The following is a 15,971-nucleotide window of genomic DNA, read 5'->3' as shown; positions in this document are numbered from 1 at the left end:
GTGAAAGGAAAACGAGAACGACGTGCACCAAGACTACAACACGCATGAAAGGATCCAGAAACTGGTCGTCTCAGGCATAACAATGCAACACACAGACGGCGCACATGTACATATAGAGCTCAAGCACGTAGTTCGCTTAAGTTTGACAGTTTCTTATTTTAGTACGCCTTTTGACCAAAAAGGCATTGCCATGTGATAAAGGCCTTCGCCTTCAGCTCGGGTCTTTATCACACGGCAACGACCCTGCCGGTTTTAAACGGCCAGTAAAGAACTCGTCGCTACCCTTTTATTCCCTTACTTAAAATGTTGATATCTTTTTGTATTTATTTGTATAGGAAAGTAAACATTAACACATGATATAAAGTTATTAGACCATTTGATGTTATTTTTTCAGATCTATTGACATTGCTAATGCAACCTTCAACTTTGAAGTCAATGATTCATCTAGCACTGGTCAGTTTCATATCAGGTGAGTTGCATTCTTCATAGTACACACAATGTATAAATACATTGAAGTTACTTTAATGAGAAGAAGCTATAAATATATAGTGAACTTGCGGGTACAACCATGTGTACATCTCTTAGGGTTAGTGTTGGCTCTGAAAAGAGTCGGTTTTGTCTCGACGTTTCGAACAGTATACTGTTTGAACAGTATACTCTTCGAATGGTATACTCTGCTCGTCTTCCAAGTTTGAAATGATCATGATCAACTAAAGTTACTTTCTGGTTTATGATTATATTCGCTATTCCAGGGTTAAGGCCGGCTCATGACGAATAGGGGGGGGGGGGTACACTCCGGTTTGTGGCGTGTCATGGCCGAGCAGTTAAGAGCACCACATTCAAGCTCTGCTGTTTGGTCAGCAGAGTGTGGGTTCGAATCCCGGTCGTGACACTTGCTACATAAAATTGGGGAGGTAGTGCTTTCTTCTCTACCGGCCAGGCTTCGGACTGATGATACCCAAGCCTACATCCGTATGGACTGTAAAAGGGTTAACCCTGTTTCAGCCCTAGGAGTAGGTGGCAACGGCCTCTTGACCAAAAATAATTGTAGCCCACACCTTGAAGTGGCCGTCAGGCCTTTTGTGTCTGGCGACTTGCATACAAAAAGAGCAAAAATAAAGAAATATTGCACTCTTGTTGCTATGGACCAATCAGAATCAAGGAATCAAGCCTACTTGAAGATAGAAGGTGTTATTTAAAAGCTCTTATTCTCTTGTACATCTACAATGTACATGTATGTATCATGTCTATATGATGAACTGAGCAAAAAACATAGTTTTCACTTTGATATGTTTGAGCAGAAAGTCCCTGGTTTGTCACACTACTGGAGAAGTCTAGAAAAACCTTTTTTGTATATTTTGTCATTGTTTTGAAAGCTGCTGTAAATGTGTATTTTACTCATGACACTTACATTATTAAGAAGCAACTTTGTTGACAGTGACTCAGTGATGGGCCTGTAGTGCATACTGTAGAGGGGTAACTTAAGTTGAATATGTTATGATTTCTTGTTATAATTTAGCACAGGAGGTCGAGTGTATCAGTTACAGGCAAAGGATCGTCAAACCATGATGTTCTGGCTCCAGGAGTTACAGGTATAATATTAATATATTTATATAGCGCTTTATATACCCGAAGGGCGTCTCAAAGCGTTTCCAACATTATGACCACTGGTCACTTGGTCTTAATAATTCCTTAACATGCTTAAAGACATTGGACACTATTGTCAAAGACCAGTCTTGGTGTACATACAATGTATCTCAACATGCACAAAATAACAAACCTGTGAAAATGTTAGCTCATGTGGTCGTTGAAGTTGCAAGATAACAATGAAAGAAAAAAACACCCTTGTCACACGAAGTTGTGTGCTTTCCGATGCTTGATTATGACCTACAAAATCTAATTCTGAGGTCTCTAAAAGAAGTTTTGTGGAAAATTACTTCTTTCTCGAAAACTACGTTACTTGAGAGGGAGCCGTTTCTCACAATGTTTTATACTATCAACAGCTTCCAAATACTTAAGGTTTTATGCTAATAATTATTTTGAGTAATTACCAATAGTGTCCACTGCCTTTGAACCATCTCAGCTCCCTAGGGAGTATACAGCCTGTGCTGCCAAAATATGTAGCGCACTAAGCTAATCAATCACAAGAACCATCTGCTGGGCCACAAAGGGTAATGATGAACCTTACAGTAACAGGGTTTGTGTTGTGATACTCTACAGTGTGTATCTGGCTAAAGCTTAATATTGTGAAGCACTGACTACTGCATGTCCAATACATGTTGAATCAGTCTCACTACATGTAGCCAAACAATCCATTCATTGTATGTGGACGGGTGACACAAGTTTTATTCAATATTCATAAATACCCCAGACAGTTTCGCTATTCCTATTCAATTCAATTCAATAATACATTTATTCCCTACTCTTGTTGAAAAAAAAAACAATTGTGAGAATTAAACATGTTAAACAGTACATAGAAATTTAACAAAGTGCATTAAATTAAACAAAAACAATATAATCTAAAGGAAAATAATAAATTACTAACTAGGAATTAACTATGTACAAGACAGGAGCGAGAGCATGAGGCTATTGGTGGAGAGCGTGTCACAAGGGGATGTTTAAACGGTTAATAATGACCAGCTGGAGCTGTTTATACCAGGTTTGCAGATACCATTTGTGCGGGTTAGCCCATGAATGCGAGGATGCATTACTACGCGCACAAATGCTATCCAAAAACTGTATCTTAAAAATGCAGCTTACCTAACAGAGCTCAAACATGATGGCTTCCAGTAAAACAGACATAACGCCTCTTGGAAATGACCAACTTGTTTCATCTTTTCTTCAGATAATCAAGAAAGAATGTTTGTTTCATATGGGCTTCATGGGTTTTGAGAGTCAGTTGTTGTTTTGTCAACTTTTTTTTTTGACTCGCCCTGTATTCATTTTGATTGATGAGCGGTTTGCGATCAGCTAAGTCTATTTTTATGTTAATTGTATTACATTTGTGTGTAGGAACGACGCAGAGCTTACAGCCAACAAAGAACCTCATTGACCAGGGATAAGTCACAAAGTAACTTGTCTCCAACGACTATGGTAAGAATTTTTAGGGTAACCAAAATTTATCTCAAGGTAGATACATTTTGAGGCAATTTTGAGGCATTTTGTGTTGATGATTATATTCTACTTTTAAAACATCTATAACATGCATTTCATAACAAACGTTTTCAAACACTTTTCATAGACCAACTCGCCCGATCCAAGGCAACGTGTCCCTCAAAGTTGGCTTTGCTTAGAGTCCTTAGCTTAACGACCAGAATAAAGAAAAGGAAATGAAACAATTAGAGTGATAAGAAATAAATACTGCGATCATCCTCAGAAGTTTTTATCTTTGTATTTCCTTTTTCCTCTTATTTCTTTGTATTGTTATTTGTTTTTTTAAAGGAGCCTAACTCTGGTTTGATTTCCACAAAGAGAATAAAGGAAAGGAGCGGCGATCCATTCAAAGGTATGTACATTAGATGACATAACACATGTACATGAACCTACCTGAGGCTTGAGCACGCAATAAGTGTGGCTGTCTTTTTTGTGATACATGGTGACGTACCTTTATTACTATTTTTTATTATTATTAAGGGAATAAAAGGGTAGTGACGAGTTCTTAAAGGGCCGTTTAAAACCGGCAGGGTCGTGGCCGTGCGATAAAGGCCTGATCCGAAGACACTTTGACAGGCGGAAATTCGAGGTTTGCACATATTTTTTCAAAAACTTTGTAAAAAATCTGTTTGATGCGTGTGGGATGGATTGTGTGTACAATGTACGTGCAATTAGAAAGAGATTACTCGCTGTTACTAATAGCTATGAATTGCGCTATGCGTAAGTTTCGTTGGCGTACATGAGCTTGCGCGCCCGACATGCGGAAGCCAGCCGGTTATAAACAGGTCCAGCTGGTCATTATCAACCGTTTAAACACCCCACGTGACGTGCTCTCCACCAATAGGAACAGCGAAACTGTCGGCGGTATTTATGAATATTATTTATTCTGCCATTTCACAAAGTATAATAACCGAAGTTTAGCTACAGGAAAACAAAATTAAACATGTTGAATAAAACTACATGTAGGCATACAGGCTAAATAGCAACTAAAGCACTGGTCCTGAATAAAGATGACATGTAAAGAATACATGTAAATAAGAGCTGGAGGTAGATTGTGTAAGGACAGTAAATGGGGTGGGAGGGGGAACAGCAGGGAATTAGGAACAGAGACAACCCAGTTCAAGCTGGCCAGTATTGACAAAAGTGTACCTAAACACTTGTGATGCGATCAAGCTACATGTAAATGAGGAGAAACATGTCAAAACAGGACAACATGGGTAACATTTTCAAAATATTTTTTGTTTGTTTGTAGATTCCAGTGCCAAAATGTCTCTATTTTACATTGGTGACTTCCTTTCTGATTAATAACATCATCAAGGGTTGAGAGAAAGAAATCAAAAACAGTTTAAAAACAATGTCTGCGTAGGTTTCTTACACGGAAAGTTGTGCACACAAGTTATCTACAATTTGCTGTCGTCTCAACGTCAAAAAAATACTTCAAAAGTGATTGAAAACAATCACAACATACCTTTGAAAATGAATACGAGTGTCTCTGTTACCTACAGGTAACTGCTGCACCTCAAACCCTTTCAAAAATTCAATCACATCACTGTATTCCTTCTTTAAAAACACCGATAAGTTTATCACAAAAAAGCGTAGATCGCCATTACTGTGTGTACATTGCGCGTGCGATACATGATACATTACCATTTAGGACCATACTACTTAGAGAAAAACAGCAACTCGTGCTTCACATGCGTTGCGAATGAAGGACTTATGCTATGGGCACCAAGCGCTATTTTTAGATTGTTTTCATGTCGAGATTGCGTTCTCTCTACGGCTGTTTGCTGCATGTTGATCGCATGTTCAGAGCTAAAATTACGACTCGTCAAACTTTGAAAGCGTTCGACGCAGTATTCGAAGTGCGCGGGGCGCCTGTGGGATGTATGTGCGCGCTAAAAAAGGGTTTTAAACCAATTACTCTTTGTTTTAGTCACTCATATCTCTTGGTGTTTCTCCTTTCACAACTTTTGAACAAAAGGTTGTATAAACATGGAGCATAGCTTTTACTCTTTTCAGATGTATAAAAAAATGAGAAATGACAAGGGTCGACAAACGACTCATTTTGCTTGATCGCATCACACTTGTTTTTGAACAATTGTTAAAGGCAGTTGACACTATCGGAAATCACTCGAAATAAATTTTTGCCTAAAAACTTACTTGTTAACGATCAATGGAGAGCTGTTGATAGTACATGTATAAAACATTGTGAGAAACGGCTCCCTTTGAAGTAGCGTAGTTTTTCAGAAAGAAGTAAATTTTCACTAAAATATTTGAACTTGATTTTGAGACCTCCGGATTAGATTTTGAGGTCTAAAAATCAAGCATCTCAAAGCACACAACTTGTGCGACAAGGGCGTTTTTTTTCTCTCATTATCATGATTATTCCTTACAACTTTGACGACCAATTGAGGTTTGTTATTTTGTGCATAAATTATGTTGAGATACACCAAGTGAGAAGACTGGTCTTTGACAATAACCAATAGTGCCAAGGTCTTAAATGCAAATTCATAAATACCTCAGACAGTTTCGCTATTTCTATTGGTGGAGAGCGTGTCACGCGGGTGTGTACAAACCTTTGTTTATGACCGGTAAAATGTGTTAACTCATGGGCGTGACACGCAACCTTGCACCTGTTCTTTTAAGACAGTTTCTTTATTCCTAATGGTCGAGAGCAATGGCTGAAACAAATGTACCACATCACGCGATACACGCGAAGCGCACAGCATTTCCATGTATGGAGTTGTTTACCCGTGGGCGGCAGAGGGCTTAACCATTTCATAGCTGGAGGGATGTTGTGTTGAAAGAAATCATTTAACAATTATCATTTTTGCATTTATTGTACTTTTTGACCAAAAAGTGATGATGTTTTTGACCGAAAAGGTATTTTTGAATGGGAATCAAAGTGTGTTGAATCGGTTTTCGACTAGTGGTTTAAACCCGCCCAAGCCTGGTTCTTTATAACTTACCTCGACTTAGTCTCGGTAAAATTATCAAGAACCAGGCCTCGTTGGGATTAAACCACTAGTTGAAAACCTTTTCCCCACACATTGATTTCCTTATTGTTAATGCAAAGTAATGTCAGTGGTGTTTGCATTTGGCAGGTATTCCTCCAATCTTGGGCCATGTGGAGGTTCCTAGACATACTATTGGTGAATCGACGGCACATACCATTCAGCAAACAGGGGTGTTCAACCTCTCCCTCACCAACCTCAAAACTGAATTCAGGAACCAGATTACAAACTTTGGGTAAGCTTCATCATTTCTACAAGAAAAAAGAGCAAGTCTGGATACAGTTTGTTCAAGAGATGTAAGACTTGCATGTTGTTTTACCCATACACCAATGTATGATAGCACTGTAAACTCAGTGCCTTCCTGAGTCCTATGCTACTCGGTGGGATGGACCCACGAGTGCTGCATTCTAGAATAATAGTAATAATAATAGTAGTGAGTTTTTATGTAGCGCTTTATACACCTGAAAGGCGTCTCAAAGCGCTTCCACATTATTACCCCTGGTCACTGGGCCTTAAATCATTCCTTAAACCATCTCAGCTCCCTGGGGAGTAAACAGCCTATGTTGGCAAATATGTAGCGCACTAAGCTTACATTGTATCAATCACTGATTACAAAAACCATCTCTGCCCTCGCAGGTACCCATTTATATGTACCCCTGGTTGGAGAGAAGCTTATGGTCTTGCTCTAGGACTTAAGTGTCACAACCAGGATTCAAACCCAAACTCTGCTGAACAGAAACACCAGAGCTCGATGCTCATATCCGCTCGGCCACAAACACCCCACGACTAAAAAGATATCTTAAACACAAAATTCAGTTTGAGTTAGACTAAAACTCTGCTTTCATCGTTACCTCGTGACCTAAATGTAGACTTGCTTTCAAGTTTTAGACCACGGGTGATTGTCTGCCACACCCCCAACCCCAAGTGGTTTAGCAGTTTTACAAGTTGCCAGAGGGGCGACTTCAATCAATATTATAATTGGCTGCAAGTCGCTTGCAGACAGAACTACTATCAAAGACTTGAAACCGAGTCTACTCCAAGTGGAAGAGAACACTGAAGACAAGCAGAGTATACTGTTCGAAACGTCGAGACCCAACCGGCTCTTTTTAGAGCCAACACTGACCATAAGAGATTAACTCATGGTTCTGCAAGTTTACTATTTATTTATAGTTTCTTCTTATTTCTCCACACCATGCAAAGCTTCAAACAATACTTATGTATATACGCATCACGGCCCAATTTCATAGAGCTGCTAAGCACAAAAATTTGCTTAGCATGAAATTTCTGCCTTGATGAAAACAGCATTACCAACCATATTTCCACATGATTTTCAGGATGAGCAAATCAGCTGAATACCAGTAACAAGCAATATGCAACAAATGGAATTTTGTTTGGTAATCCAGTTTTTATATAGGAAGAAATTTTATGCTAAGCAAATTTTTGTGCTTAGCAGCTCTATGAAACTGGGCCCTGATGTGAAGTGATGCACTTACATTGTATATCTACTGTGGTAAAGTTTGTGTCTTTATTGGTTTCAGATTGAGACGAGGAGTCTCAGGGGAAGAAGCAGCTTTGATTAATCCTGGCACGGATTGCCTGCAGTCGGATCCAACTCATGTAGTCAAAAGGTAGGACCACTGGGCAGATCATTGCTTCCAACATACACACCCACCCAGTCATGTTTGACCAATGCGTTACATGACACCTATTGTACTTTCTTTTGTTCCTGTATTCAGCCATTGAAGCAATCCCCATTGGTTTTGTACATGAATGACTAGTGAGGACCTGAAAACAAAGAACCGTCTAGTGAGGACCTATTGTCCAGGAAGATACACACATGGTGTAAACACAAACCAAATATATATTCCTTCTTTTCACTTAATTATAAACACCTTATTAGATTTCACCAACAGAGGGAGTATGCTCTTGCGTTATTGTGAAAGTGCCCTCCACCATCAGTGGTTATTAAATAAATGTAGCATGCAATAAAGAGATAACAAAGACTAGCAACCCCATTTATTAGAAACATTTGGACAGCGTGTATGTGTGCACTTGGATGTGTGTGTGCGTTGTGTCGAAAGAAAAACATGAAAAGAAATTAATTTAAAAAACAGAACTGGTTTTCATGATTAAAATAATTCATGATCTGTTCACATTATGTATATATGTTCTCTGGTATTCACAATGACTACTGTATGTAACAACAGCGTGAGGGGTCTGGCAGAACTCTGTGTGGTCTTATACAGCGTTGCGCCTTGTACACGTACATGCTATACTTTGAAATAAGTGCCTTACATGTATACATAGACAATACAGTAATTGACGCTTGCTTAACAAACCCATATTGATTTTGGTATGCTGGATTGAATCCAGGGCCCTGCTTTACAAATAGCAAGCCTATCATCAGAGACAGTGTACACAGTTTTCTGGTGTACACTTTGCTAATTAATAAATCATCGTTGTTGTTGCTAGAAGTACATTGGTTACAAACTGAATTCACAAACTGAACTGGTAATCTTCCCTTAGACCGTCGTCGTTGAACCCCACACTCGGTATTAGTCTTGACTCAAGTCAGCCAGACAATGTATCAACAGAGCAAGGAATGAGCAGAGGAGCAAGGGGAACCATGAAAGCTGGATTCATCAAGTAAGACGCTCATATTGATTTTGTTGCTAACTACAGATAGTGTCAATTCAGAAATTTGGTAGCTGTAAGCAGATCTGTGATTTAATAATAAATAATAATATTTAAAATTTATATTGCACCCCTTACATGTACATACAAAATGATCAAAGGCGCAGAACACATGTTAAAAAGCACAGAGTGGAAGAAAAAGACAAAGAAAAAAGACTGGTCACCAGGCCAGTGCCCAAACAAAGGTATGGGGATATGTCTTTCCCGCCAACAGAGAACTCATAGTTGCGTGTACCTACTACATAGGCCTATCTCTGCTGGCATCGGTAATGTTTTGAACTTTTCAGTTCAGGAGACAAACGTCTCTAACCCTATCTATGCTAAAATTCTAAACTAACTGGCAAGGTGACCATAGAAGAAGACACACTAAAAAGCGATTTTAAAAAGGTGGGTTTTGTATTACGTTTTCATTTTCATTTCTTATGAACTTGACAACTTATGAAGCTGAAACTTCTAAAGGTAAACTATATTACACTTTCAGTAAATAGGGATTCATGTCATTGCAAAAGGTGTTCAAACCCTTTTAAAAATGCACTTAATAGATGTTAAATTTGCATCGGGGATAAAGAATATTAATTTTTGGTTTTTTACCCATATACACCGATGTGTGTAGCACTGTATACTCAGTACTTTCCCGAGTTCTGTGAAAAAAATCACAGGCATTTTTACTCGGGTGGGATTCGAACCCATGACCTTTGCAATTCTAGAGCAGTGTCATACCAACTAGACCACCGAGATTGCCCGGTAGCTAGAGGCAGTTCGAATCCTATGTTTGGCAGCGGGTACTGCAAACGATTTAATAGATGTTAAATTTGCATGGGGGATAAAGAATATTAATTTTTGTTTTTTGCAAAGGTCGTGGGTTCGAATCCCACCCGAGTAAAATTTTTTCACAGGACTCGGGAAAGTACTGAGTATACAGTGCTACACACATCGGTGTATATGGGTAAAAACCAAAAATTAATAAAAATGCACTTGTTGGTAATTTTGACATTGCAAAAGATAGTTAATGGCCTGACGTTTCGACCCAAGCAGAGTCTTTCTCCTTTTGGTTGGTAAGCAGTTTGCAACAGCTAATTCTTTTTTCTCACAATATAATGCTTAAGCATTTTCTGCTTAGCTGAAATGAGCAGGATACAGTCACAAGCATGACAATAGGTACATGTGATCAGGTGTTTTGGCTGGTAACTTTATTCTGGTCAGCATAACGTTGGTTTGCATATTTCCTGTTCTTAAGCAGTTCTTTTAGGTTTTGCTCAGTTTCTTTTCTCTCTCTTAGTTTTCCAGATCCAAATAAATACAAACATTGATTTAAAAAAAATTGAATGTGAGGTTTCGAAATCAAGCATCTGAAAGCACGACTTCGTGTGACAAGGGTGTTTTTTCTTTCATAAGTATCTCGCAACTTTGACGATTAATTGAGCTCAAATTTTCACAGGTTTGTTATTTTATGCATATATTGAGATCACCAAGTGCGAAGACTGGTCTCTGATAACTCCTGCAGGTGTCCAGTGCCTTTAAATTCCCCTCCATCCATTAAGGTGGGTGTGTAACAGTGTATCTTTATTTATTGACGATGTTGACCATGTTTACATGTTAATTGTGTAGGAAGTTTAGCCGAGGTGCAGCTCCTGAGTTACCATCTCCTACAGCTGTCTGGTTTGAGAATGAACGTATGAGGGATAATGAGTGTGCACAGTGCAGGAAGGTACATGTAAGGCATTCCCTCGGCTATGGGTTGCTTCAGGAGAAGTCATGTTTACTGAAGGCAGTTACATGTATATGTGATAATCAATGCAGGCAGACATGAGATTTGTCCAGAATAACAATAACACAAGGTCTTAAGACCTTGTGTTATTGGTAGATACCTGCGTTATATAATATAGCGCATGTATCTACCAACAAGATACTCAAGGCGCTTAGTATATACATTTTTACAGAAAGTGAGGTTATTGAAGTTATGAATTACATGTATAAGACCCAATTATGTAGCACCTTATAAGGGTTTACAAGGTGCTAAGGCGCACTCAGCAGCCACAGCCAGGAACACCGGGGATAAGTTCTTTTGGATAAGTTCTTTTGGATAAGTTTGTTTCACAACACATGGGACCAATGGCTTTACGTTCCATCTGAAGGACGAAGCAACCATGGTTAAGTGTCTTGCTTAAGGACACAAGTGTCACGACTGGGACTCGAACCCGCACTCTGCTAATCAGAAACACTGGAGTTTGAATTCAGTGCTATTAACCGCTCAGCCACGACACTTCCACAATCCAAGGCAACGTGTCCCTAATATGCATGTCATGACAGCCGGCCAGAAATTGTTTTGTCTTATTTGTTGTGTTTGTTTGGTCCATAGTTTCATCAACAACTGGGTTCTGTTCAGGAAGAATTGGAGCTTGTAGAGAATGAAGCAAGAGCTAGTCAAGAAGTCATCACAATGCTACATAAACAACTAACTGCTGCCCAGATGGAACATTCAACCAAGTAAGAACTCATTTTGGTTTTACCAATATACACTGAGAATTGACAACCACAGTTCTTGGAATATGAACATGAATGAATTTCAGTTGCGATTCAAACACAGGAATCGCTTAGTAAAGTCATGTGCGCATTGGACTTTTTTTGGGGGGCGGGGGGGGGGGGGGTAAACTTACAGAGCCAAATGGGTTACTTGTTCATTTCAAGTCCAATGTACGTAAACAGCCCAGGAAACTTTCCCCCAGGTAACTCTAGTGAGTGCAATGGATAGTTTGACTGTGGCCACCCTCTGCACAGGTAAACTAACCTTGTCAATCTCCACTGAGCCCAATCAGTCCAGTGTGGACACGCTGTACATGTAGTCCCTGTAAAACAGGTTCACTGTACAGACATGATCACATGACTATTGGAAGTGAACTATGACATGCATAATGTATGTTTATGTATTTTCACCAAACTGCTTCCCTTGTTGGAACATGAACCAGACAAAAAGGGAAGAAAAAAAATACTCCTTAGCGAATTCTAAAGACCTTGGTGCTCTCCACAAGGCATTTTGTGTACAAAGTCTATGGAAAAATCTTCAGTACCGGGACAATGGAAAGAACTAAAGAGGTCTCCACAGGAATGTAAAAATGGGAATGTGCACCCTCATGAGTGTACAAGCTTGGGCGATATTGCTTTTGTTAACCCATGATGTATCGTCAAAAAAAATATATCGCGATAATCGATAATATCGCTATCTGAATTTGAAGTCTAAATTACTGACATCTTACATTGTACTATCCCAAAATTTCATACTTCCAAAAAATATTAAATCGAAGTATACGTGTACAGCTGTCGGTGTACTGTCTATCCGTGGTGTGAAAACCTGGGCCTTTCAGTTACACACATTAAAGTGTCTTTTGAAGTGTCTACTGCGCATGACTGTTCCAACGTGTGTGCACATTTAGCTAGATCCCGCCCATTTCAATCTAGTTAACCAATAAGCATCCATAATGCACGTGAGGTGACTTCCTCATTCACAAAGAATACTGATTGGTTGTGGTTTGTGTAACATGATCCCAATGTGGTTTTCATTTCACAGCACACACAAAGGGGAGGTAAATGATACAATGTGTTACTTCTGTAGTGTCTGTGTGAGACTGCCTGGGTGCTCAATTCTTCGATGTGGTTTTTTTCCAAAGAAACCCTGTCATTTCGGGATCAATGGGGGAATCTTGCGGTTGGTTCTGGGACTCTATATTTTTTGAAACAGCCCTTTGTGGTTGCAAGATCGTCTTAATTAGGGAGGGCATCGTGATATTCTTTATCAAGACCGCAATTTACTGATATGATAATCGTCCAGAAATGGTATCACGATTTTGGATAATATCGAGATATCGCCCAAGCTTGTGAGTGTACACAATGTATAATTTTACATTTTGTATCACTAACTTCTCTTAAAATAATCTAAAAGTCCACATCGATAAGATGTACATGTACACATTGGAATGTAAGCTACATGTATGGTGTTGTTTAACTAATAATCAAATGCCAACTGGGCTTTAGATTATTTTTATCTGCATCTGTGACAGCCTTACCTTATTCCAGAATAACCTATTATAGTCAGGTAGCTTAGGGATGGAATCGTGACCGACTGGCCCAAAGCACCAAATTTGACAGGTACCTTCTATAGGCCCCAGAAATCAATTTTAGAAGGGGTGACACCAAAAAATATTTTTGGAAGGTACCTAATTTGCATAATTTCAAAATTGCTGCAAAATCCTATATTAAGCACTAGTTTCGGTACATTTTTATCATTTAAGCAAAGGTCATTTTGAAATATTTACTTTGGTGGTTTTGTTTACATATCCTGCACTTAAACAACATTAATGAACTGATGATGTGCCTGGGTAATTATGTGTTGTCAGAAATCCAAGATGGCTACTACAATAATAATTTAAGTATCCTGGTTCGAAATATGCAAAACAGTTATATTTTGTTGTTACTACCGTCTTAACTATTAAAACAGTCCCATGTGGGGAAAATTGGTTTAAACTGACAATATCTTCAAAGATTTTGGCAGCTTCTGCTGCAGTTGTAAAGCGCTGTGCAAGAAAGCCTGCACTTTGCGGCATCTGCAGTTTCTAAAGCACTGCAGCAGTGTTTGGCATCCGCACTCCAACAGCTCTCTGCAGACACTGGCTGCCTCTGGAATGAGTGACCACACAGGTTTCCAGTCAGATGCAACCTTTGTTCAACCATATCCCTCGGGTAGTGAAGCACGCTGTTCAGACTTCAAGCTTGTTGTCCAGATGCTCGCCTTTCCAGCAGGAAACTTCATGTTCGATACCTTCTCAGTTAGTAGTTGAAATAGCTCTTGGTGGGATCCTGCAGAAAGTTTAGGAAGTTTGTTGGTAGTTTAGTGTTCCCTGCAACCTTCTTCCTACACCTTTTCCTCTCTTCTTCCTCATAGATTGCTTCAAACATACCTCTCTTGTATGTATTCCACACTATGTCTACTCGGTTGCTATCCCTCAATTGTTGGATCCAAAGGAGAAATAACTTTTCACCAGATTCATTGAATGTACTAGTTTGATTTGCAGGAAATGCGTGGACGATAGCAGCGTCGTCAAAAACCTTGGCATGGTAGTATGACGGAGGGTCTGGCTGATCTGTTGTCAGAATTTCTACCAGATCAGGTTTTTTCGTCGGCAGGAGGAGCGCTCCATACACCGAGAGAGAAGATGGCCTAGGATGATTCATGGGCGAAGAATTCTGTTGAGTCTCCATCACGGTACTGACTTAATTGCAAAGTAGAGCTGGCTGAAAAGATTGCAATCATTGTTTTTACTTGAACGATGCTGCTTAGCACTTGTGTTTGGCTTTGATTTCACACGCTTCCAAATGGCCACAGAATTTCTTTTGATGGGCTTATGAATGCTGGTGCTTCGGTCTAAAATCACATCCTTAACATGCTTCTGGTACTAGGAAATGCCAAGGGCTTCAATTGTGCGGACTTTGGAAACAACATCTTTTATTAGCACAATTTCAAGTGTCCAAAGCAAGCAGTTCTGAAGAATTTCAATGAAAGAGTTACCCATTTCTGAGACTGCTTCAGTGAGGCTCTTCACTTGTTTCCTTAAAACCTCCTGCATAGTCATCCCTGTTAATGCTGCTTGTAAATGTCGACGTGTTCTCCGTCCAAGAACTGGTCCTCAAATTCCTTCAGCAGTCTTGCTTGTTGTGGACCTGAAACCATCCATATTCTGGAGGCAACTGGGTTTTCGGTAAGTTCTACCACGCCACCAGACCCTTTACCAACGTTGTTTTGTTCATGACCATGGTCAAGAGGCATGCAAGAGGACGCGTGTTGAGTCGTTTGAAGAACCCACATTTGTGTATGACCTCTTCTTTGATATTTTGTTGTAGAGCCTTCATGTCTCGGATGTGAATGGGGATCCAGCCAGCGTAGGTGTGATCCAGAACAAAGAACCAAGACACCAATGCCTCCAAAGCCACCACAAAGAGATCAAAATCTCGGATACCATGAGCACGGATGAAAATCAGCACAAGTGTTTCATATTTCAAGATGATATCCCAGTACTGAAATGTAGGGCTTGCCGTTATCATCTTCTGCTTCCACGTTTCAAAGAAATCCCACTGTCAGACTCCACCTTCAGTTGCCAAGCATCTCTCTCTGCAGATTTGCAACTGTTAGGGCTGTAACTGTGACTATGCCTGGTTCTAGTGAGGTGAGCAGCTTAGAGGAAGGAGTCTGCTGTACCTGAGGAGCCCACACCAGCTTCACATAAGGCAGCGGTCCAACCAGATCCTTCAAGAAAGTCTCCAATTGTGTTCCATCTATAGAGTCATCTCAATTTAGAGACCAACGTTACTAAAACGTGCTTTTCCCCAATACAATGTCTCGGGCAAACACCACTGAACAAAATTGGCATGGGCAGACAGTGGTTGGTCCACAGCAATTAGCGGTGATGGATTGAGATATGTTGTTATCTGCCTTTGGATATCTATCCCATCAAGCATTATGCTTGATCATGTCAATGGTTGTAGCCTTTTCGTAGAAAAGGGGAAAGAGGGCGTCAAGAACAGCAGGATCTGAAAGAGGCATCTGAGTTAAAGCATGGAAGGCAGACCAGGCAATGTAATCTTCTTTCTCAAGCTTGTCCTTCTTTATTAAGAGAAAAATAGATCTGTGTATCCAGGAGACTTCTGTAGCTCTTGCAATTTCAAGTTTACCATCGACCTTATGTTAGATTTGCAGGGCAGAAAAGCTTCTTGTTAATGGCACGGTCGTAGCTAACACTGATGCCCAGTCTATACAGGATGTTCATTATATGTTGCATCTTGTGAGTGTTTGGATACATAACCCATTGTAGAGAGGAAGAGGTGGCTCCTTTTCTTTGGAATGCCTGCTTTTTTTTGCCACAGAAGCTTTGTTTTTTGCATTGAAGCTGACCATCTGAGTTATGGAAAGACAAACCTGTGACTCGGTGATATCTTGGTGCTTTAATTTACATTAGGTCCATTCAGCAGCATGGCAACTAGTGTCTTAAGGCTTGCCGGAACAGAATTTTCCAGGCAGTTATGCTCAAAATTCCGGGTATAAAAAGGAGGGATTCCCAATCA

At 39.8% G+C, this 15,971-nt stretch overlaps 1 protein-coding gene across 1 annotated transcript in view; it reads left to right on the top strand.

Annotated features, from left to right (window-relative positions):
* LOC139942523 (TBC1 domain family member 2B-like) overlaps positions 1-15,971 on the top strand; it is a 47,169-nt gene that overhangs the window by 6,078 nt on the left and 25,120 nt on the right. The window contains exons 4-12 of the mRNA XM_071939342.1: positions 395-469; positions 1,520-1,592; positions 3,013-3,093; positions 3,442-3,505; positions 6,258-6,402; positions 7,706-7,795; positions 8,694-8,813; positions 10,470-10,569; positions 11,221-11,348. Of these exons, the coding sequence (XP_071795443.1) occupies positions 395-469; positions 1,520-1,592; positions 3,013-3,093; positions 3,442-3,505; positions 6,258-6,402; positions 7,706-7,795; positions 8,694-8,813; positions 10,470-10,569; positions 11,221-11,348 (876 nt within the window). The remainder of the gene's footprint in view (positions 1-394; positions 470-1,519; positions 1,593-3,012; positions 3,094-3,441; positions 3,506-6,257; positions 6,403-7,705; positions 7,796-8,693; positions 8,814-10,469; positions 10,570-11,220; positions 11,349-15,971) is intronic.

The sequence above is a fragment of the Asterias amurensis genome, chromosome 10 (genome assembly GCF_032118995.1).
Source record: "Asterias amurensis chromosome 10, ASM3211899v1".
Taxonomy (NCBI): Eukaryota; Metazoa; Echinodermata; class Asteroidea; order Forcipulatida; family Asteriidae; genus Asterias; species Asterias amurensis.
Note: the sequence above shows the minus strand (reverse complement) of the source record. Positions and strands in the feature narration are given on the sequence as shown.